At 45.3% G+C, this 23,330-nt stretch overlaps 1 protein-coding gene across 1 annotated transcript in view; it reads right to left on the reverse strand.

The window, feature by feature from the left end:
* TMEM72 (transmembrane protein 72) overlaps positions 1 to 23,330 on the reverse strand; it is an 89,951-nt gene that overhangs the window by 2,570 nt on the left and 64,051 nt on the right. The window contains exons 2-4 of the mRNA XM_086920103.1: positions 14,067 to 14,133; positions 12,247 to 12,318; positions 5,556 to 5,695 (exon numbers count right to left, since the gene is read on the reverse strand). Of these exons, the coding sequence (XP_086776229.1) occupies positions 5,556 to 5,695; positions 12,247 to 12,318; positions 14,067 to 14,133 (279 nt within the window). The remainder of the gene's footprint in view (positions 1 to 5,555; positions 5,696 to 12,246; positions 12,319 to 14,066; positions 14,134 to 23,330) is intronic.

Consider the following 23,330-nt stretch of genomic DNA (forward strand, 5'->3'; position numbering starts at 1 on the left):
AACAAAACTAAGTCAGGAGGCCACCGCAGTTTTCACCACACATTGCCACTGCACTTAATCAACTACTAACCATCACTCTGCTACAAGTGTGACAATTCAGACTATTCTCGGCTGTCAAAGTTTTAAGAACGGCCTGGGTGGCAGGTATTAGTTGTTTTGAATGTATATTGTTGAGGAAATATAAAATTCTATGGTCAAGTTGTGTTCCCTAGCGTGTACCCCACCGACTCCATGTACCAGCTTAAAGTGCATGTAACTTCCCTCCTGTGCCAGCTATGAAGACGCAAATACATTTGCGTCCAACGTTAACTTGTCCTCTTTCAGACCCACCCTGAATAGGTTAAATAGTCCGTTCCTAAGTATGCTATGCCAACGTCTTTTTGTAGTGTACTTTACATGTTTTTCCTGCTCTGGCAAAGTAGGCCCTGAATTTCTGCCATCGAGCCTCTTTTTCTGGCTTCTGACTATGACAGCCTCAGCCCAGGCTGCCTCTGTGCCCGTGAACTCTGACTTACTTCCAGCGCGGCCCCTCGCGCTCAGCTCAGCCTGCTTTCTGCCAAAGCTGACTATAACCTTCGAGTTATCTGTTCCGCTCCTCGAAAATGCATTCCTGCCTACTAGCTTCAGTAAACATCCTCCCCAGCAGCAGAGCCAAAGGGCCGACCCGTCCCAGTGCAAGTAATTCATAGCCTCTGTTACCATGCTTCCATGGAAGGCCCCGTGCCCCCTACGCTTCTCATGCAGACACTTAGGCGCCTATACACGCATCCACAGCTAGCATAGAATAGCTTCTGCCCTAGAGACCTTTCCGCCCAGATAAGATGGTTCCTAAACATCAGATATCAGATATGATAGAAGTACAAGTTGATCTGACATGCCAGACTTCTGTCTCTTTCCGTCAGTGTAAATGTCAAGTCCCCTGCACCCCTCCAATCACACGTCATGCAGCTGCGCGCGCATTCAAGCTTCCGATTTCTGCTGACATTGCAACTTTTCTGTTAACGCCACCCCTTGGTGCCACCCACTTGCGTCACCTATCATTGACGTTTCTAGCACACACCTCCAGTTCACGCCTCTTGATTACGTACTAGTACCACGTGTATACTGTTATCTTATCTTCTCTCAACTGTTACGCCTCCTGCACTGTTGCTTATGATGTGAATTAAGTATATAAGCTATGTATTGTCAATAAAATGGAGCGCTCTATCCCTTCTGACACCCCTGTGGTGGTCAGAATCCGATATCCTGGTCATGACCATTCCTTTTTGAGGAATAAAACCCTTAGAAACTCTAACACCACGGACTCTGGTTTTTTCTTGCCGATCTGAGTTATTATTGATTAAGTACTTACCTGCATAGAAATTAAGAGAGTAAATTAATTATTTACGTCATTTTGGCGCCCGAATAGGGACCCCTCCCCCACCTCACGCGCCGGTTGGCGCATTGCAAGCTCTGTCCCCTGCCATCAGTTAGATGGAACCAACGCGTACCGGCAGGATTTCCTGCATCTCCCTCTGACCCACGGAGGTGACGAAGACTGCGATCAGTGCCCAGACGAGGCGGTGAGGAGTGCGGAGGATCCCGACCAGAGCCTAGCCGAAAGAAGCAAGGTCCGAGGTGTCAAGAGGCCCACCAGTTTTCCGAAGTTTTCCGAAGTTTCCCGAAGTCGAGCCGAGTCGAGTCCAGTCCAGTCGAGTTTTCCGAGGCCTTCTGTTTCCGTGCTTCCCGGTGAGTACCATTGCTGGGACGTATCTAGACGGGTTTGGGTACACAAGTCCGGTCTGCACTGTTTTTAGGCAGTGTATCTGTACTGTTTAGCAGTATATCTAGTATTCTGAATTTTTAGCCTTTTCGCCACGGCGCGAATTCCGCTGCGGCGCGGTTGGGGCTAGAGGGTGGCGCTCCGGTACTTATGACGGCTCCACGCCGTCATGAGTCACGGGTGGCGTGTGATCATGATGGCGTGGAGCCGTCATGACCCCGCCCATTCACTAATTCGCCCGCACAGGCGGGGAATCAGTGCCGCGTGGGCGGAGCTGTAGTTGCATGACGGCTTCACGCCGTCATGAGCACACGCCGCCCGTGACTCATGATGGCGTTGAGCTGTCATGAGCATGCAAGCGGTTAACAGACCACAGTTTTTTTCTGCTCATCTTCAAATTACACAAACCACCGGCACAAATTAAGCACTGCTCTACTGAAATTAAAGGCAATAGTCAGAAGTGATATATGACAACACAACGTGGTCCTATCACAATTTGGCCATTACACCAGATGCCCCTAAGGCTATAATTTAAACTGGCCTGGGAAATGAGCCGGATTTTTCCCACCCCAAGAGCTACGCACACAGGGGGAGCAGTTACTCCAGGGGGGGGGGGAGGGGGGAATATCCAGCACATTATGAGTTGGACCCCGATGATCCACTTAGAATTGAAGATTTATTGCGGAATCAGTAACTTACGTGCTGATTCCCTAGTAATTCCTCATTTTGGCCAGGACTTTCACAGGAATGTTCAGATTCTCGTGGTCACTTGTTATGAGGGCCTTTTTTACCATTTTAATATATCATTGAAAATAACCCGACATATATGGTATTTATTTGAAGCATCGAGCCCTCTGCCCGTCGTATGCTATCATTTCATTAATGCAATTTAATGGGATTCGATAATAGTTATACTTGGTTGGGATTTTTATTATAATTAAATTATATAGGGCTACATTGGATTTATTGTGATTATATCGCCTTGAAGCGTGCAAATTTAAATTTCTGTCCTGTCACCATCAAAATAAAAATCAAGGTATGAAGAGCAGGGGGTTGTTGAAAACAGCAGTCTGGACTTGGGGAACAACGTGTTACAGGTAGCTATTGATAAGAGCAGAACTCTCGATCAAGGGTCATATTTCCAAACTGTTCATGCAACGCAGTGCAGCAGTTGAAGTTGCTGCAATGTGTTGCGTTAATGGCAAAGAGCAGGGCTGTGTCAAATCTTGGAAGAAATGGTGCAGTTCTGCTCTCTCCCCATGTTCTGATGCACTTGTAGCTGCCTTGCACTAACACAGACACTCTTGCACCATAGTGCAAAAGTCTGCTTTAAGGTCAGGATAGTTTTTGTGCAGGAAGGTGTACCTTGTAGCACTAACACTATCAGTTGAGGCGTGTTTGTGTGCTGCAGAATACAGTCAGAGGTAGCTATAGGCAGAGAGAGGGGTAGAGGTTGAGGTGACATATAGATGATGTAGAGACAAATCATCTTACCCAGTGGGGTATTGAAAGGTGAGCCCATGGGCAGTTGCCCACTTTGCCCTTGCCTTACAACGTCTCTGGGTTTGATCCATGTTTGAGCATTTCTATATGTAGCCAGATCTCTGCAATTAGGCTGGCAGGTCTCCTGAGATCATGGAACACTTGTGCATCGAATATGTGCAATCTGCCTACAGTGTTAGGTGGCGAAGGGTTCAGCCACAACTTGCAGAGGCATAACTTCAGCAGGGGTGTTTGGGGTGTGACACTCCCCAAATAAGTGAGAGAGAGAGAGACACGTGGTGGCTGAATTCCAAAATGTGAAACCAGGTAACAAGAATCAATACTGGCATCCTTGCTTTTCCAAACTGTGTGATCCTAGGCAAACATATTATTTCACAAAGCCTCCTTTTTCTTTATTATCACATATGAGCCCTTTTTAAAATACTTGAGTTTTGTATGTGCATAGTACAAGTACTTCTTATGTCTGATTTAATAGATTGTAATGTTTCTCTATCTATAATAGGATTACAGGTCATGCCATATTGTTTGCTGGGTCTGTGAGGCCTAGAGTACGGATAGCTCAACTATCACCTAATCCCTGTGGAATCTAGCCTTCCCTGCTTTCAACTTCCACTTGGCCGCAGCTTCCTTATTTTTTCCCTGATCTGTGCTGGGCTGGAAACCTTTATTTAAACTATTCCTAAAGCACTTCAGGGATTTCAAAAGTCAGGGATTGTCCTTCCGTGGTAGTCTCCTTCTTTTATGTGGATCGAAGCTTTGTCTTGAGGAAGTGCTCATAATGAACACATGGTCTTCAAGAAACTGTATGAAGCCTACTCGCGATCAGGATTTGGTAGTATTATCTGGGAAGAAGGCATGTCCAAGGCATCTCCAAGGTTGCCCAAATGGACCATTAACTGATACTGCAGGGTAGGGTAAACGTCGAAGGAAACAAGGGTATATCTTTAAAATCCATAAAACCAGGTAAAAAACCTGGTACAAGGCAACAATCAATCCAAGAATGTCTAGAGAAGAGAGACAGAACTTCAGACAACGCATTGCTGCCTGTTCCAATTTCAGGACACTCCAGTGGGTATATGGGGGTGACTTCCATGGTGCCTGAATGTGATCCAGAAGTTATTAACAAAAATCAACACTGTAGCAGAAATAGCTATACTTCCTTCTAATATAACCACAGGAGATTTTATCACCCCTGATGCCCTTGACTCCCAAGGAAATTCCCCTGGAGACTTAGGGAATTTCAATTCAGACTCTATCTATGACGTGACAATTTAGGAGATGGAGATACTCTGGGATCAGAATTCACTCAGGACCACATTGAAATTTTGGCTAATTTTTTCGATGGCTCATTACCCTTGGATCAATTATAGACAAGAACACTTGGTGGATATGGATCAACCCATTTCATCGCCAACTAATGTGGATGCATATGATAAATCTACATTCATAAACAGAACAAACACCAAATCTAAAAATTTGCCCGATGAGTGTACTCTCCCCACTTATCCAGTATTAGCAGCAACGGGGGCTATTAGTAATATCCTGACACAAATGTCAGAATTACTATCCAGTCAATCATCCTTATTATCAGAACAGCTGTTACTACTAAATCAAATCAATAAGGAATTGACTTCACTTAAAACCGATGCAATTCAGATATCTGCACTTAAACAAGGCCTTAACGACCTGGTATCTATTTCAATCAACTTCCATTGGTTAGATGATATAGTGGACCTACAGGAGTTACTTCCAATGAAGATCCATACTATAGTAACAAAAACTGACCACTCGATTAAATATCCAACACAAGAACTAAATCGCCTCCTTTTTGCCTAAACCATCTACAGACATTTTTAATGATACATTACTAGGGATTGAATGCAACAGTGACAGTTAAGTTCCACATATCAGCAAGCGTCCAATGAAAACATTAACCCCTTTGGTGCTCGTGTGACCACACCCGTTTCTATTATGGTCCAGCACAGCAGGGGAATATCTTAAGCAGACAAGGTGTTAAAATTTCTTAAGAAGAACGCATATATGAATTTAGAATCTGCAAAACAAAACTGTCAAACAACTTTAGATAATTACCCTATTTTCATGAACACAACTTCTATTACTACATCACATTCTTCTACAGCACCCACCTCACCTCCGCTCTTATTTACTTTATATATAGCCGACTGCCTGAATTTCTCAATCAAGATCACAGCGTTTATGTTGGGAAATTTGAGATTAACTCCCCCTCCCCGCTGACTAAACTACGCCCCTGACAACCTGCATGACTCACCTGGGATAGTAACATGCCAAACCAAAACGGGGTGCAGGAAGCAGGCGACGGAGAGCAGCGTGTACCCCAGAAACTTCTGGAAGCCCCCCATTCGAGCCGTTTTCTCCCAGCACACAGCCATAGTGGATTCCGAAGTACACCTACAAAAGAGAAAGAGTCTCCTCTTCAGAATAAGGGGAGCAGCTTCTAGCACCCCAACATTGCTTCCTGCCACAGATGCACCAGAGAGGTAGAAGGTGTGACCCAAGCAGCAGGCTGTGCTGTGCTGGCCTATGTAACGCCCATATCCAATGGCGGAGTTTCTTCTTGTGAGCTGTGCCTCACCCACCCTATCATATTGGACCCTCTTGTGATCAGTGGTTCATTTACTCTGTGGCTGAGTGCCCTCGTGCGAGCTGGGGATTTCTTACTGTTATTTAGAGTGACCTCATATGAATATTGGATCTTTTACTTTGTGTTTGAGAAGCTTTATTGCGAGAAGTGCATATCTACCCCTATGGCGGAATGGCCTCCTGTGGGCAGCCGGACCCTTCCTTTAAGATAGAGTGTTCTCACATGAGGAGTGGCTGGTTTAATTTGAGTTAGTGGAGCCTTATGTGAGAAGTGCATTCTTCCCTGCTGTGGGCTATCCTCACACGAACAGTGGATTTCTTCAGGGCTTTAAGTGGGATGAAAAACTTGGGGGTCTCTCAAAGGGGTTTGGCCAAGGCAATCAAGGGCTTAGCTTAAAAACAGGTAAGCTAAAAATCTGTGCTTAGCATAGTGTGCCTCCCGCAGGCCCGGCCCCAGGATTTTTTATTTGGGTGGGCCAAGGGTGCATTTGGGTGGGCCACTGCGGGCTCAATTTGTCGCATATATGTCTGGGCAAGCCTGCTTCAGGGCCCTCCTTTATCTTTTCTTAGTCTTATAAGGCTCAGTAAAACACACTCTTTTCCAAATCCATTTCTAAATATTATCACTCTCAAAAAGTGTTTTTTCCATGTAATGTTCTTTTGATGGGAAGAGGAGGTATCTGAGGTGGGAGTATCAGGCAAGTGACACTTCTCGGGCTCCCTCTGTGTGAGCCTTCAGGGAGAATCCCTCTTCATTACTACCTCCACCTGACCCGGACTCTGCAACGCTCTCCCTTACAGGCATGATTATCCACTTTTCAACCCCCCTTCTCCAGTGCATCTTATCTCAAAGCTGACCTTGGGCCCCAGCCCCATATCAGGCACCATCGGGCTCCACTTTCATTTTCCCCAGTAAAAACATTAGTAAAATCACCTTCAAACTTAAAACATTGAATATAGCAGTAAATATAATTAGCACACACTTTAAAGTATGTTCCACAGAAGCCCTTGTGACCCGACTGCTAATGAAATAAACAAAAACAGAAAAGCCATGCCAGGCTGTAGCGCTGGTGCGAAAGTCCTTTTTGGCACCCCACCACTGACTACTTTCTCTGTAAATACCTTTACTACCAGCCCCTCATCCCTCAATGGGCCCCCTATTGACCTCCTCCTCTTATTCCCTCACTGCCACCCTTTACCAGTGCCCCTTATCTCTCTGTAGCTCTTCCCCCTCATGACCTCCTCCTCAGACTCCCTCACTACCACCCGCCACCAGTGCCCCTCATCTCTCCCTAGCTCCCCCTCCACCCTATGACACCTTCCTCTGATTCCCTCACTGCCACCCTCCAACAGTGCCCCTCATCTTTACATAGCCCTTCTCTCATATGCATTTCCTTTGTTGTACAGCACTACTCATATCAGTGTAGTGTGTGTCAGTAGTTTACACCACACACATTATACAGAGACAATGAATCATACAAGTATGTAAATCAGTCTACAGGGAATGTCTCATAAACATAGAACACATCACCTTTTGAGGAGCTACAGGTAATTAATGAAGGCCATACTTGTCCCACAGTGTGGATAAGAATTAAATGTGTCACCTGCTCCAGTTCTACATGTCAACATGAAACACCTCCCCTCTGGCCAGTGCAACAGGTATGCGTTGCATACCTCGCCTGTGTCAGAACTGCAGGTAACTCAGGAAACACTGCAGGTAATCATGAAACACTTGCCAAAAGAACAGAAGATGGACGGAATGATGAATTAATCAAACGTTCACCACCAGTCACAGATCTGGGTTAAATCCATAATTTTTTTGCATGCTGCGCAAATCTAGTTTAGACCTAGCCAAATGCAAATCAGCCTTGACCCTGTTTCCCATGGAAACAGTCCAACCCGAACTGCCAGGCCCGGTCCTCCCTGGACCAGAAACAAGCACTGCGGGACCTGTTTCCGGGTAGCACCCCTCAATAGCTAGGCTAGCTTGCATCTGGTGGCATAGCGAGCATGGGACCAACATCTGGGCATACCCTTCCTGCTTAGAGCTATAAAGAACATATGATTGGTGGAATGATGAATTAATCAAACATTCACCCACAGTCAAAGATCTGGGTTATATCCATCATTTTTTTGCGCACCACGCCATTCAAGTTTAGATCCAGCCATATACAAATCGGTCTTGACCCTGTTCCCCTTGGGAACAGCCCAGCCCGAACTGTTAGGCAGGTTCTCCCTGGACCAGAAACAAGCATCGCGGGAACGGTTTCAGGGTAACACCGCTCAACAGCCAGGCTAGCTTGCATCTGGTGGTGTAGCGAGCACAGGACCTACGTCTGGGCAAACCACTCCCACTTAGGGTGACAAAATGCAAAAAGAACAGATGATGGACAGAGTGATGATCGAACATTCGCCCCCAGTCACAGATCTGAAACACCGGACCATAACTGCAGTTAATCATGAAAATCCTCACCTGTGTCATAACTGGAGGTAATCAAGAAACACCTTACCTGTGTCATAACATCTGGTAATAACAAAACAGCTCAACTGTGTCATAGCTGTAGGTAATCGCCAAACACCTCACCTGTGCCATAACTGCAGGTATTTATGAAACACCTCACCTGTTCCATACTGCAGGTAATCATGAAAATCCTCACCTGTGTTATAACTGGAGATAATTAAGAAACACCTCACCTGTGTCATAACTGCAGATCATCACGAAACCCCTCACCTGTGCCATAACTGCAGGTAATCACGAAACACCTCACCTGTTTCATAACTGCAGGTAATCACGAAACACCTCACCTGTGCCATAACTGCAGGTAATCACGAACCACCTCACCTGTGTCATAACTGCAGATAATCACGAAGAACCTCACCTGTTGCAGAGCTTCATGTATAGTGGAATATTTCACCAGTGAAAAATTGCAGATAAACCGTGCCGAAAGTGTAACTGAGACCAATGGTTTCCCAAAAGCCAGCACAAGCTGTGGAACATTCAAAGAACGAAAGATACTAACATAAATCAACCCCCCAACAGATAAAGGTACCCACTATCATAATATACAATTTAGAACCACCTGTGGGACTAATGAAGTGCACAAAATAGGTGTACTCACGAAAGTATCAAGAAGCATTATCAGACAGCCTGAGACCAGTGGACACGATCAAACACCGAATTAGAAGCAGGCCCATTAGAATTAAGCAGGAGGAGGGGACCAAATAATGCAGCAGGACTTACTAAATTATACGGTAAGAAAAGATACATTATTTTGGTAAAATCTGCGGATTATGCAGCAGACCATGGATTATGTGCCAAATGTGGCAAATCAATAATTATACGGGAAATGCAGTTTCCACAAAATCAGAAAGAAGAAATATTGTGAAACACCAAGGAGCAGCAGTACCTGCTAGACATCCATGAATTAAGGACTACTAACAGACACCCTGGCACAACAGTAGTTGTTAGACAAAATCATGAGACACGCAGATAGATGCGAATATCTATGACCAGACACTTAATCAACCTGACAGTGAGATTCATAGATCAAACAAATTCGAAAACACCCAATACACAAAAATTGCACTTTGAGACATCCAGTGACCAGCATAGACGAATAGGCACCGATAATAAACCCTATCAGACACTGAAACACTAACAGACACCTAATGACCAATAAAAAACATCCTGGAGAAGACATCAAAAGACAGGAAGGGCACCCTGCTGCCAACAAGGACAATCAGATACCCAGAGGTCACATACACTGGATGGTCCCTGAAGAGCACCAGGCACTTCTGGTAACCAGGTGTAAATAGCCAAAGTGATACAACCAACGAGTGAGAGAGTGACAGAGCGAGATCGAGAGAGACTAAGAGAAAGAGAGAGAGGGTTTTTCTAGGCGTAGTGTTGACTTTATGCAGAAACAATGTGCCAAACTGAAACTCCATTGTGTTTCCTTGCTTCCAGGTTACTTTCTTAATCAACAGATGGGCTCTTGAAATGTTGGGAGTGCCGCAGCCTTGACCCACGTGTGCCAACACTTTTGACTATACGGCAAAAACTCAGAACGTGAATTATGATTACCTACTTCAGATTTTTGGGAAATATTTTGTAAATTATCAGAAAGTATCTTTAAACCCACATTTCATTTAATGCCGGGGTTGGTTTGTGCTGCAGATAATCGAATACTCCTCAATAAGCTTAAAGCGCCGTCGAGCAAGTGTGTTTGATTCATTCGTGGGATAGGAGCGCTCTCTGCTGCCCTTGTGTTTTACTACATGGTGTAGCCTTATGCTGCAAACTTCGTTAAGACTTAAAATAGATCACCCACCAGGGAGCTCAAGAAGCTGGAGTCCATCCACATCCACCACAAACACAGACCGCCTCGCCCGCCTCCTCCCTCTCTATCTTCCAGAGTCAAATCTTGGATTTTTGTGCCGAAGGGGAAGTGACACCTCATTCCACTCTTGCAATGGGGATATATGTGATGCGTCTATGCGCAGTGTGCATGACTTCACGGTAAATGGCGTACCTGGCTGCTAAACACTCTTGATCACCTCTAAGCATCTCTTACCTCACGCTCCCCTCTTCATTACTCTCTCTCTCACCTCCCTCCCTTCCCATTGTCATTCCTCTGCATTCCTTACTCTAAATTCCTGTCTCTTTCTCTCGACCTTTCCTACCCTCTTATGTTATTGTGGCGAGCGGCTGGTCACGTTCTAGTGTTTCCTGATAATGTGTTTCCGCTAGCCACTCCTAGAGGGCTGGCTTCCACACTCACTACACACCCATCTATCTCATGTGTCCCAGGACATGTGACCCTGCCAATAAAAGGGGCCGGGCACACGTGCCCTGGGCCAGTTCCAGATACTAACTCCTTGTGTCTGTGTCTTATTATTAAAAGTGTATGGGGGCCTAGGGCTCCGACACTTTACAGTTATGTAAATGTGTTTGTAGTTATATAGCGCCTTCTACCCAGAGGTCTCGTAGCGCTGTATTCATACCGCTGTGGAACCCTTCCTGGCTTTCCTGTGAGATGTCCACTCCTAGGCACCCCCAAGGTGAAGCTAGGCATCCAAGCGCTGCTGGGGCCGTTGTGGAGATTAATCAAGCTATTGCCCAGAGTCACAGAGTGGGACCCATGATTAGACTAGGCACTGAGGCGAGAATTATCAGGTCTGGGGAAATTGAGTCCAAGAGCCACCGAGGCGGGAATTGAACCCTGGTCTTGGGCAAGACCTCTGCATCAGGGTCTGCTGCTCTAACCATTGAGCCACGCTATCTTTGTCCCTCATCGGGACTTACCCGGAGCGGCCAAGCATCGGGGAGACGCGCACAGCGACCCGGAAGCAACCGGGAGGTGGCGCACCAGCCACAAAGGGTCGGTAAAAATCCGGAACACCGGCCAGGAAGAAGCCATGCCGCCCAGCAAGCCCTGCAGGCCGGGAGGCAGACCCACCAGAAAATAACACCTCTGCCCGCGAAGCCAGGCAGCCGGACAGGGGGAGCAGAGAACAACAGCATCCATCAGACCATTCTGTCGTAGACAGAAAAAAAGAACAGGAGGAATGCTGGGTAAGTGCCCCTTATGTACTCCCAGTGGGTGGGGCGGGGTTAGTGTCCCAGCATTCTTCTGCTCTTTTTTTCTGTGGGGAGATGGCTATCTCCACGTATTTATGAATGGGACGAGGACATAAGGGATCTGGGGGTAAGGGAATCTATCTCACAAGTTCACGAGGGGCTCATAAAGCACACTGCTCCTTTATCCACCTACTCCCAGTACTACCAGCTTGGATTTTAATATTTTATTTTCTACAGTCTTGTGGCTGAGAATTCTGCATTAGTTAAACTACTGTCTGACATGAATTATTCTACATAAATTCGTAACAAGTATTGATGAAACAATCCCCCCATCCCCCGCCCGTAAGCTTATCTTTAGGGACAAAAATGACATTATGAATCGACCATACACTGTACAAACCTTAGCACTTCCGCGGAAAAGCAAGCTACCTTGCTCTAAATGCGCTTCAACCCCTCTCCGGGGTGTGAAGCGCGATATGAATGAATTTACAATACATTTTACTAGTCTCTTCATTCCCTCCCATTCCCTCTGCATTATCTTCATTTACACTCCTTCCCTCCCGCCCTTTCACTGTCCTTAGGTTTCCTCCCCATCTCCTTACTGACGCTCCCTAATATTAACCCATAAGTTGTATTTCAAAAGCAGACATTGTCCTGACCATGGCGGTTGTGCCGATGCGCGTGCACAGCCTTGACAGCTGATTGGCTGCGCGTGCACCCTGCCCCTCCTGGCCTTTCTGAGGCATAGACTGCGCACAAATACAGCCACAGTACTTACGAGCAACACCGGGACAGGAGCAGGTGCAGGAAGAAAGTCAGTTCACATATGGAGACCGCGGCAGCGGAGAACCTGGGGGAGAAGGAGGGAGAGTTAAAGCGATTACTGATGGAGAGAGAGAGTAGCCTGTGAGAGCAAGACTGGTTAATACTGGTTATACATAAGCAGGAGAAAACGGGACGGGATCGTGAGAAAGGTTACTTGCAGCAGGGCAGAGTAGCAGAGACAGCGAGAGTGGTTACTGTAACAGTGCTTAATTTGTAAATCAATAAGTGCCAGGCCTGGTAATGGAGGCTACAGCAGCTCGCAATACCAATTTACCCTGCCAATAGGGCTTTAAGTGGGATGAAAAAACTGGGGGTCTCTCAAAGGGGCATAGCCAATATAATTAAGGGCGTGGCTCAAAAACACGTAAGCTAAAAATCTGTGCTTAGCATAGTGGGCCACCCGACTTGTATTTTGCTGTTTCTGTAATTGAATCCAGATATATGATACAACAAGTAACATCATACCTACAACAAATCAGGATTATTGGCTTTGTCAATGGTTGTTAGTTGCATAAGATAAATAAGCAGCAACTATGGCTTGTATATAATATTGAAAAAGCTTCCACTTAAAGCCCTGGACTGACACCACAACAATGTTGCGGCTCCTGATTTTCAAAAAGAGAAGATAAATCCAGAGAGAAAATGACTCTCTAGGATTTCCCTTCCCTTACAACAGCTCACTTGGCATGGCGTCATGCCGTAACTTCTTCACTAGCGAGAAGTGAGCAGTGTGAGCAGCGCACATGATGTGCCTGCTGTCACTTCATTCCCGAAAGAACAGACCGGCTGCGACAGGGCACAAAACAGAGCCTGATAGAGACCCGTTTCGAGGCCTCCTTTAAAAAACTGCCAGTGCTCAGCACCAGTGAGACCCGGACCACTTAAAGCCCTGCCTGCCAATGCTTCCAACGACAGTACCAACACAACTTAAAAATCACACTCCTACAAATGTGACAAAACGGACTCTCCTAGGCCCCAAAGCTATACGGATAGCTTGGACGCAATGTATTAGTCATTTGTAATGTATTTTGAATTATACAATTGTTGTTGTACTCGACTCCAAATTAGACAAATAGTGCCACCATGTGGCAGACAGCCATAGGTGCAGCTGTTGACAATTAAGTGCGGGTGTCGAGCCCTGAAAACCACTGGCACAAATTAAGCACTGGCGGGGAGGGAGTGAAAAGGAGTGGTAGAGACTCTACTGCAAGGACAAAGGGTGTTTGGAGTAGTTACTGCAAGGAGAAGGGAAGGAGAGTCGGTAGTATTACTGTAGCAGGAGTGGTATGAGAGTTGAAGTGATTACTGCAGCAAGAGAGAAGGGAGAGAGGGTTAAAGTAGTTACTGGAGGAGGAGAACGTTGGAGGGGAAGTTAGAGTGGTTACCGCCGGGGAGAGAGAGAGAAGAGGCAGGCAAGGGGTTACTGCAGGATATAAGAGGAGGGAGTTATCATAGCAGGAGTTGAAGGAGGACACTTGACTGCAGAAGAGAAGGAGAAAGAGAGGGGGTTCAACAGGAGCTAGTGCTGAAGAGGTAAATAATAGAGGGGAGAGAGTGGAGAAGAAGTAGAGAGGCCAGTAGTGAAGGAAGTAGGGAGCAAGAATGGCCCCCCAAGGACAGCAGTGAATTGGTAATCAAAGTGGTCCCTGCAGAAAAGATAAAACTAGACAGAGGTATCGTGTCTTGTAGAAAGAAAGGGGAATTGGCGAAGTTAGTCTGGTTCCTGTATGAGGGAGTGGGTGATAGCAGTCTCTGCTGGGCAGATATACTCACAGTAGGTAGTAGGCCAAGCTTAGGAACTGTCCGAGCTGGAGAGTCTCGACTCCCACTCCTGTCAGCACTGATGTCAGAGGGCACATGCAAAGAGAAGAAAAAGCATTCAGTGACCACAAACACTCATAAAGCGCTACATACCAAGACGTGATATATTACAACATATAGACCTATCGAAGCTAAGTCCAAGTGCCTCTAAGGCAGCCTGTCACGCAGTCAACACTGCTTTCCATCTTCCTGCAAATCGAATGCATACTATGCAACCACTGACAGACTCATAACACGCAGAGCAGATCATGTACCCATATTCTCTACTTGTAGGGCAGCTTGTATATATGCTGTTGCCCTGTGACATAGTTGTCATATACGTAACAGACCATGACCATGTTGCAAATACTGCTGGAGCTAATTTGTTTTTCATGGGCCTTGTGTGAGTCACATGCCAGGGGCGGCTCTAGGCTCATGGTGGCCCTGGGCAGGGAGCGTAGGTCGGGGGCCCCGGAAGAGGGGGTCCGGGCGGGGCAGAGCGTGGAGGCCAGTGAAGAGGGGGGGTCAGGGTGTTTGGAAGTGGATCAGAGCCGGAGGCCGCCAAATCCCTGCCAGGGGCTGCCACGAAAATATGTATCCATCCTCAGAGGATTATTATATGAAGGATATATATTAGTGTGGTGGCCCCTGGGGTTTGGTGGCCCTGTGCAGGTGCACAGCTTGCACATGCCTAAGGCCGCCCCTGCACATGCGGTGATGCCCACAGAATAGAGATAAACCAAGTGAAATCAAACTTCCACCAGAAAAGGTTCTAAGTCAAGCCATGAGGTTTTATTGAAATTCAGAATCATCACAGAAGGAATTGGATTAGTCAATGTACATCAAAATGTCTAAAATTCTCAAAATGCAAAATAATGGGAATTATTATTGGGCTCAGTTTCGATTCTAGTTAAATAGCCAGCAGCAGATACGGTGTAGCACCAGGCAAAATTGTGCACCAGCAAGAGGTTTGACAATGTTTGTTTCTGAAGACAGCAAATAAGATTTTCCAAAAATCTTTAAGTTTAGCACCAAAAAGCAAACTAATGTAGAGACTGTTCTGCAAAGTAAAGGGAAAGTTGCTGACAGCATGTTATATTGTTTTTTCGAAAGGGAAACAGCACTGCCAACATGGTGTGAAGCAAATATTACATCACATGATCCAATAGTAAAACCGAAAACATATCATTTGGAAAATGACTTTTGCTCTATCACCAATGAATAATACATTATTAAGATTCACAAGAGAAACTAAGACACATTAAAAATTATATACACAACCTCCGCTAACCATAGGAAGTGGCCTTGTTGATTTATTTAGTGTTTTATAGAGCGCAAACTTGACCCGTTAGGGTATCGGAGCACTTTACAGGGATAACAAGTTGTATACAAAGTTCAGAATGGGCGATATAATAAACAATTACATAGGTAGGGATAAACAAATGTGCATATACTTGGGGGAATAATAAGTCAATTACAATATTCGGAACAGGCGATACAGAAGTTGGAATGGGCGAAAAGAGTACATAGCAGGAGATAGGACAAGTGACGGTGACAAACAAAAAGATACACAATGATAAGCAAACGACCATGAAACCAGAATGCAGGGTTAAGGCACAGATATCAAAACAGGTTAACACAGGTGGAGTTAAAATATGGAGCAAAAGCATATCGCTAGGCCGCTGGGCTGTATGGGAACTGAGAGAGTTTTATGGGAGGAATTTATCCATCAGGAAGGTTTTAGCTTCCTTTTTGAATCTTGACAAAGAGGGTATTCTTCTGATGTTAGGCGGCAACAAGTTCCAGATTCTTGATCCGGGCCCAGAGAAAGCTTGTAAAGGTATAATCTCCTCCTTGATCCAGGACATCAGTAGCATAAAGAAGAATACTGTCCCCCTTTCAGATGGCCAAAGGGCAAGCAGGAGCTACTGGGCCCAACCATGGGGTTTGAATACTTTTTCTCCTGACGTCTCTGGGCCTGAGCTTAAGCAACTGGGCAAAGTACCACTTCAGCACTTGGTTCTTAGCGGTAGCATGGATCAAGCAGCCCAAGAGTACAGGTAGGTAAAAGGTGTACACAGACTCACAACTAATAACATGCCCAGCAACCCTAATACATGATTCTCCAGCCACATACTTGCATTTATGAAAAAAGTAGCAGGTATACATGAACACAAAGATAAATATGGGACACAACAAATAATACACACAATCTTCGTAGGCCTGCACTCTAGCATCATTTAGGTAAATTTCTGCGTTCCACTTCCCAGTGTAAGGATTGTGGTTATTCCCCATTCATGCGAGGTGACATTCAGGTTAGGGCCCACTAGCAAGTACAAGTGTTAGAAGTTTCACAATGGTTTATTAAAAGTCAGAGTTTCTCAGCACCAGAGCACATTTAGTCAGAGCAAGTTCTACCAAGAGGCCCAGTGGCTCAGCAATCAGTCTTACCCGCTCTCTATGGAGCTGTGGCTCTGAATGCCTGGGTGCATGTCAGTAGCTTGGTGTTGAGCAAAATTATGGATCGTAGGGGTGAGGCAGCAGGAGTACACAATGCTCCTCCATCATGCGGTAAGTGTTCCCGAGTCTAGCGACAGGTCTCTCGTGTGTCTGGGTTCAGCTGATTGAATCATTGATTTGCTTCCTCGGGTCACAACCCGCTACACTTTCCCAGCTGCATGCTGCTTCAAGGTGTCTGCCCTCTCTCTTCTTGCCCCTCACTGTGCATACAGAGGGGAAACAGCCTTTCTGGGTCACAACACTGCACCGGGCCACGGCCCTTGATCTTCACTGCAGTCCATTGGGGCGTAGGGGCGTAGCCCCCCTAAGCCCTGGAAGCACCGTGGCACTGCAGCTGAGCTAAGCTTAAAGCTAATAAACATGATAATTCTTCACAAAATAATAAGCGCCACAGCACAGCGCGGGAGTGAGTGTGACACGGATCATGTCGATAATGGTGCGGTCCGACTCGAGTGCGCAGGGGGTGGGGGGGGGGCGGGGCTGCTGGTCTGCTACAGCTGCTTGAGTGACAGTCTGCAGCAGACCAGCACTGTGCGCATGAGAACTACCGGGCTGAAACTTGCCCGCGCATGCGCCGATGCCCGCAAAACACTTTAGGCATAGAGAAGGGTCCGGGGGTGCGGCTTCAGCCGGGCGGGGCTTACAAAGGCTGCCCAGGGCGAGTACACAGTGTGCCCCCCCTAGCAGCGCCAGGATTGGCTGGTCCACCGCGCAACATCCATTATTGGATGCCGCGCGTGGGTGGGTGGGGGCAGAGTGGCGCGACTCCGGGCAGGAGGAGAAGCAGACCCCGGCGAGAGCCCCGAAGCAGCGGGTTAGGAGAGAGGGGACTGTCTGGAACCGAGGAACCAGGATCTGAAGAGCAACCGGAGCCATGGAAGGGTAGGAGAACAACCACCCGCCACCCTGCACACCTGTGCACTGCTCTCACCTAAATGCACCCCCCCAGTTCTCCCTCGAAAGATTCTCCCCCACCCCCCTCCTCCAGGAGTTTAGAAAAAAATGCCATCAGGGGAGTCATCCCGCGTGGTTAAATATGGACCATATGTATCCCACATGTCTTCTGTGGCTCCATTGAAAGGTGAGATGCATCTATAAAACATAACATCTAACTTGCATGACTCTATGCCTCGATAAACGGAAATAGTAATTATCTCAAAAATAACCTGACCTCCGGGGCTCCTATTGGCGAACAGTAAAGTTTGCTATCCTCCGCTTTTAGGGCTTTCTCAGGCTTTGCACCCAAGTCCCGACATGCTCTAGTTGCCCCCCTGAGACTGACGTCACCAGTACCTTAAGTGTTTGCTGAAATGCTACCTCCTTGAAAAATACCAACATTACCATTCCAGTACATCTTCCGGTTGATCTTGTTATTTAAATGGTAGAAGAGAAAGTCTGTTACTGGATTTTGGTTTATGAAATATTGCTTAATCTGTCAGCTGGCTGGTCGTGTTTCTTTGATTAAAGTGTAAAATCTACAGCTTTGTTGAGGCAGTTACATTGCGTGGCGCAAGGGTAAATACAATTCAGTATCTGCTCTTGAGTTTAGGTAATGTTTAAACCTCCCCTCTTTCCCCAGTGAGACTTCCAAATGCTTTTATTTACTATATCAAACATTTTAAACCCCACGGCTTCCCTCCTATAACCACACCACTGTAATATGTTCTACTGATTATAACTCCTACTGCTATTTACATCAGATGGGTCTGAAATTCTTGTGAGGTACCATAATGTCCTCTGGGTCCTTGTTTCAACTAATATAACACTGCCCTAATAAACTGAGGGAAGGGTTGAGATCATGGGAAGGGGTGACTGGGAAGGAGGAAGCTTGTGTCTGGCAATGGAAACTGAGCCTGTTTAGGAGGAATTATGGATTTGTGCAGGAAGGGGTGTGGTTGAGGAAAAAGGCATTTGACAATGGAAAGTGTCTCTTTAACAAATGAGTGGTTTGCTAATTGGTAGTACTTTAGTTGTGAGAATGGGAGGCAATCAGTTTGGGTGAAACCTGGGAAGATGTGTGTGGTTTGAGACTGAAAATTGGAGCTGGTCTCCTTGATAAGATATGCAGGGCAGGTGTAGGTGTGAATGGAAATTGTAGCCCCCACTAGCCTGTTCACTACCAGGCCGGTGTGTGACCCCCCCACCCCACAGCCTCCCGGTGCCAGTCGTCCCTGGAGGGGCTGCGAGAGGAGCAGCAGGAACCGCTGGCAGAAATTGTGGAAAGATTCGAAGATGCCGAAGACGGTGAGTGACCTCTGGTGCGTGGGAATGTCAGGGAGTCTTTCAAACATACCAAAGTGACAACGACTGACAATGGATGTTGTTTTATGAGGCACGCAGGTTATAAAAGCTCTGACTGCAAAAGCCACGGGTGTAATTTTGCGCATCTCAAAACAAAATAAGTGAATTGGGCCCTAGAATGTATTTAATTTGTTTTTTTTGTTTTAATTTCATACATCGGTGGGTGCTGAAATGTGAATCATAGTCGAGGTATTCTTTGCAATACCTTTATTGTCTAGAATTTTGGGGAATGCTCATGAGGCTCTACTGCAACAAAATAAAATGGACCCCCCAAGAATGCTTTGCATTTTCATGGTAATGTTTATTTACTTACAGCACATTCAGGTGTCAAGTAATGCATCGCTACATTGACAGGTCTTGCACTGAGAGAAAACAGATTCACTCATATATAGCTGTGTAACTATGTGGAATCAACATAGACATAGACACAACTATTCACAGAAAAAAAGGCTTTGCAATTTGCACCCTTCTTGTGAAAACTTGTGTACAGGAATGAGGAGCAGAGTCTGATATTTCTCTCTCACACACAAAAATATTCTTCCCAAAAAGTTGTGTGTGCCCGGTGGTCTCAGAAGATGTGCACTGGGAGGCTGCCATAGTTTTTACATCTTGTTGTGTAGAAGGCTTGTGGCTCTTGTTCTAGGTTGTGATTTCACAACAGGCTCTTTGTGGTTGCCATAGACAAACCTATTCCATTGTTCCTTTAGATCTTTGTCCACAAAGACAGATGGGCACAGAAAGCTAAATAGGGAGTGGAGTCATACATATCACTGCTCAAAAATAAGTGGTTTTGATGCTTGGTCAAGGGAAAATAAAAAATGCCACCTGTGTTTTCTGGAAGTATGTCTTAGAAACCTAAGGTAGCATCCCACGCCCTTTGAATTGACCCATCATTGTCTGGGGAACAAGAGTTGCTCCTAAGCGATATTCCTTCAACAGATTGGAAGTGTCTTGGAATGCTTGACACTTTATGAGCTGTATAAAATCTCCATGGAGTGTTGGAAGTTATGTTTAATATTGCACTCTAATTTCCACGTGTATGTGCTTTATACCATAAGTAGCAGTATTCTTGGTTCTTTGATGTTCACATTATTATTGCTCTGCATTTGACTTGAGGGTGTATTTTAATGCTTTACTTCTGCTACTAAGGATTTTCATGAAAGTCTTATAGTCTGAATTCAGCACCTGAGCGTAATAGGACCGGAATGTATGAAGCTCTGTGGTTATACTGAATAAGCAGCTACCTATGTTATGACATCTATTAATGTAATAACTTCACTTTCACAATTGCTTTATTAACCTTCCTGCTTTCTCAAATTTGCTTGAAAATGCTTGATTTTTCTTCTTTTTTTCAAAATTTTCTTGGGGGGTGGAATCCCCCCAAACCCCCCTTTTGGGGTTTGGACTCGCTCGCTCGCTGCGCTCGCTCGCTACGGTGCTGTATGCAAATCACTTTGCGCCCCACCACTTTCAAATGTCACCCACCGCCTCCATCTGGCATATGGGGGTCGCTGCCAGCAACACTCAGACACACAGCCCAATTGGTGCAACGGTAACCCTATCTTCACCAGCTGCCCTCATATGGCAGAGAGGAGTTGCGAACAGCAGAACTCGGATAGACGGCCTGATCAGTGCAACAGTCCTCAGTGTCCGTTCAATGCCTCAGGGGTCCACTCAACAGGATCCCCTGTAGACCATGCTCTCTTCAGGCACCCTCCTCCTTCTCGCAGGGTCCTAAGGTTGTGGCAGGCAGATGCTGATGCTCCAGGTTGTAGGGTGAGTGGCCTTCATTCTTCTGGGTAATGTCCTGTGGAAGACTAGCAGACCTCAGTCTCCTCCTCGGTCACAACAGGCAGAAGTCATGCTCGGCTTCTCCACGCCAATATACAGCTCCACTGTGACAATTTTGGAAGGCTCAAGGTCCTCCATTTTTTATAATCCCGTTCCAGACACAGGTGTTATTTAGTGTCTCAGTCTGCGAAGTTCATGCTGTGGAGGGCCTCCTTTAAAGGGCCCACTCCTCCATTCTGTTCTTTGTTCAGGAAACAGTTTGTCACAACCGGCGTGCCTCCAATCATGATAGCCCCACACACAGGTCATGGAAGAGACTAGAGGATCATACCTGGCTATCATCAAAATGTTACAAAGGCTTCAAGCCCTCCTGTTTATGGTTCCCTCAGCAACCCAACCTCTTTCCTGAAATGTGCCCAGGCCCCACTGACCAGCAACCTTTCTAAAATCAAAAAGCCCCTTTGCAGTGTCCCACCCATCCCTCAGGAAGGGAGTATTCTACAAATCTGCTGGAAGGACTCCTCCACCTCCACCTCCACATGCCTTCCTTAAGAACCAGGGCTTCCAATATGGAACCCACAGGCCTCCACAGATTGTGCCACACAGTGAAACCTTACATGAGTGGGCCAGTAGGTCTCACTACAGTGACATAGGAGAAAAAGATTGATCACACTACTGATCTTCATTACTAAACACAGTATGCTGCCATCACAGTGCTTGAGATGCTTCACTCTGTGGTAATGGCAGTAGCCCCTTACCACTTAAGAGGGTAGCTCTTTGGACACCCCTTGCGATCCAACAAGACCATAATCCACGGGCACATACATGATCTGTGTTCGCCAATGACTACAAATCAGCAGCATGGCTCTATATATCGGTGCAATGGGGGCATCTAGGGCAGGGGTGCACGTAAGTCGCCATGCTAGGAACATTTCAGGCCCAACAAATACATTTTAAAGATACAACAAAACGAGACCTTAAGACTACTCAAATTTGGAGTATTTTACAAAGTGCTGAAGTACACATTTTAATTAGAGCTGCACAGAAAAGAAACAAGGAACCATGTTCCTTTTTAAATGTGCAAAGTACAACAAATGAAAGTGAATTTGAGGCCTGGTCATGTCAACGTAAAAAAAGCTTTGTTATGTTACATACAGTTCCATTATATTATTTATGACCTACCCATGTTAATTAAACATACCTTATTTATTTATTCTAAATTCACTTTCACAACACAAGTAAAACATTTAACATATTTCATCACTGCTGTCACACAATAGTAACACATATGGGGGGATATCTATAATTTAAGTGGTGGAGTGAGGCGCTAGCTATCATGGCTTAATGACTCACTCCGCCACTTCAGAAACGCAAGGCTGCACCATATTTACGAGAGTATGGTGCAGCCTTTTGTTTCCCCTTGGTCTGGCACCTTTGCACCAAAGTGCAAGGTTGTCTGCTTGTAGTGGAAAGATTATTTATGTACGGGAAGGTCCCCCTTTTTTGGAGTCACAGGTTGCATGATATGATAGACACAGACAACATACTCGCAGATTATAATTCATACAATATCATATACTTTGCAAGCAAATGCTTCACAAAAAGTGCCTTTCCCTTAAAACATTCTTAATTATATTTCATTTGAACATAAATAATAAAATTGACTTTTTTCGGGGAATTCACTTAAAAGTTTCTTTTGTACAATGTTTTCTGTTTTATTTGGCTGCTTCGCTGTTTCTTATTTTGACATGTTTAATTTTTCTATTTTTCTCATTTTTACTCATGCCACGAAAATAATTTCATTTAAATTGAGTTGGAGTAAAACAGTGCTGTGCCCACTGCTCATCCATGTGTGTGGCTCCATGTCATTTCAGCTATTCCCTGACATTAACCCTTGCCCCCTCTCTTTGTTGGACATAAATCATTCATATGCGTGAACAAGGGCTTTCTGCTCGAAACGCATCGCTGGTTCTGTTGAAAGGATAATAAAAACATCTTTTGCTGACTTTGATGGTCCGATCCTCATTTCTGCTGGCGTGGAGGTGTTGTCTGCGAGCGCAGAGCGAAGCTGGGGAGGAATCTTTTTTCATATATATATATATATATATATATATATATATATATATATATATATATATATATATATATATATATATATATATATATATATATATATATATATATATATATATATATATATATATATATATATATATATATATTGGAAAACAAAGGAGGCGGCACAATCAGGATGTCTTGGTTAAGCCTTTATTTCAAGACTATTCACCCCACCAACGCGTTTCAGCCGGATCCGACCCCTAGGCAGAGCACACACTGCTGAGCGCGTCCAAAGGGCTGAAGGATCACTTTGTGTACATATATATATATATATATATATATATATATATATATATATATATATATATATATATATATATATATAATATATATATATATTATATATATATATATACACACACACACACACACACGCATATGTATATTTTCATGGAAAGTGATGTTATTGTTAGGTGAACATTTAAGTGAAAACATGAGATTTTAAATTAAATAATAACATTGAAATTCACTAGTTATAGTTAGGTTCAAGTAACTATAACTTATGCC

Source organism: Lissotriton vulgaris, chromosome 5, assembly GCF_964263255.1.
Source record: "Lissotriton vulgaris chromosome 5, aLisVul1.2, whole genome shotgun sequence".
Taxonomy (NCBI): Eukaryota; Metazoa; Chordata; class Amphibia; order Caudata; family Salamandridae; genus Lissotriton; species Lissotriton vulgaris.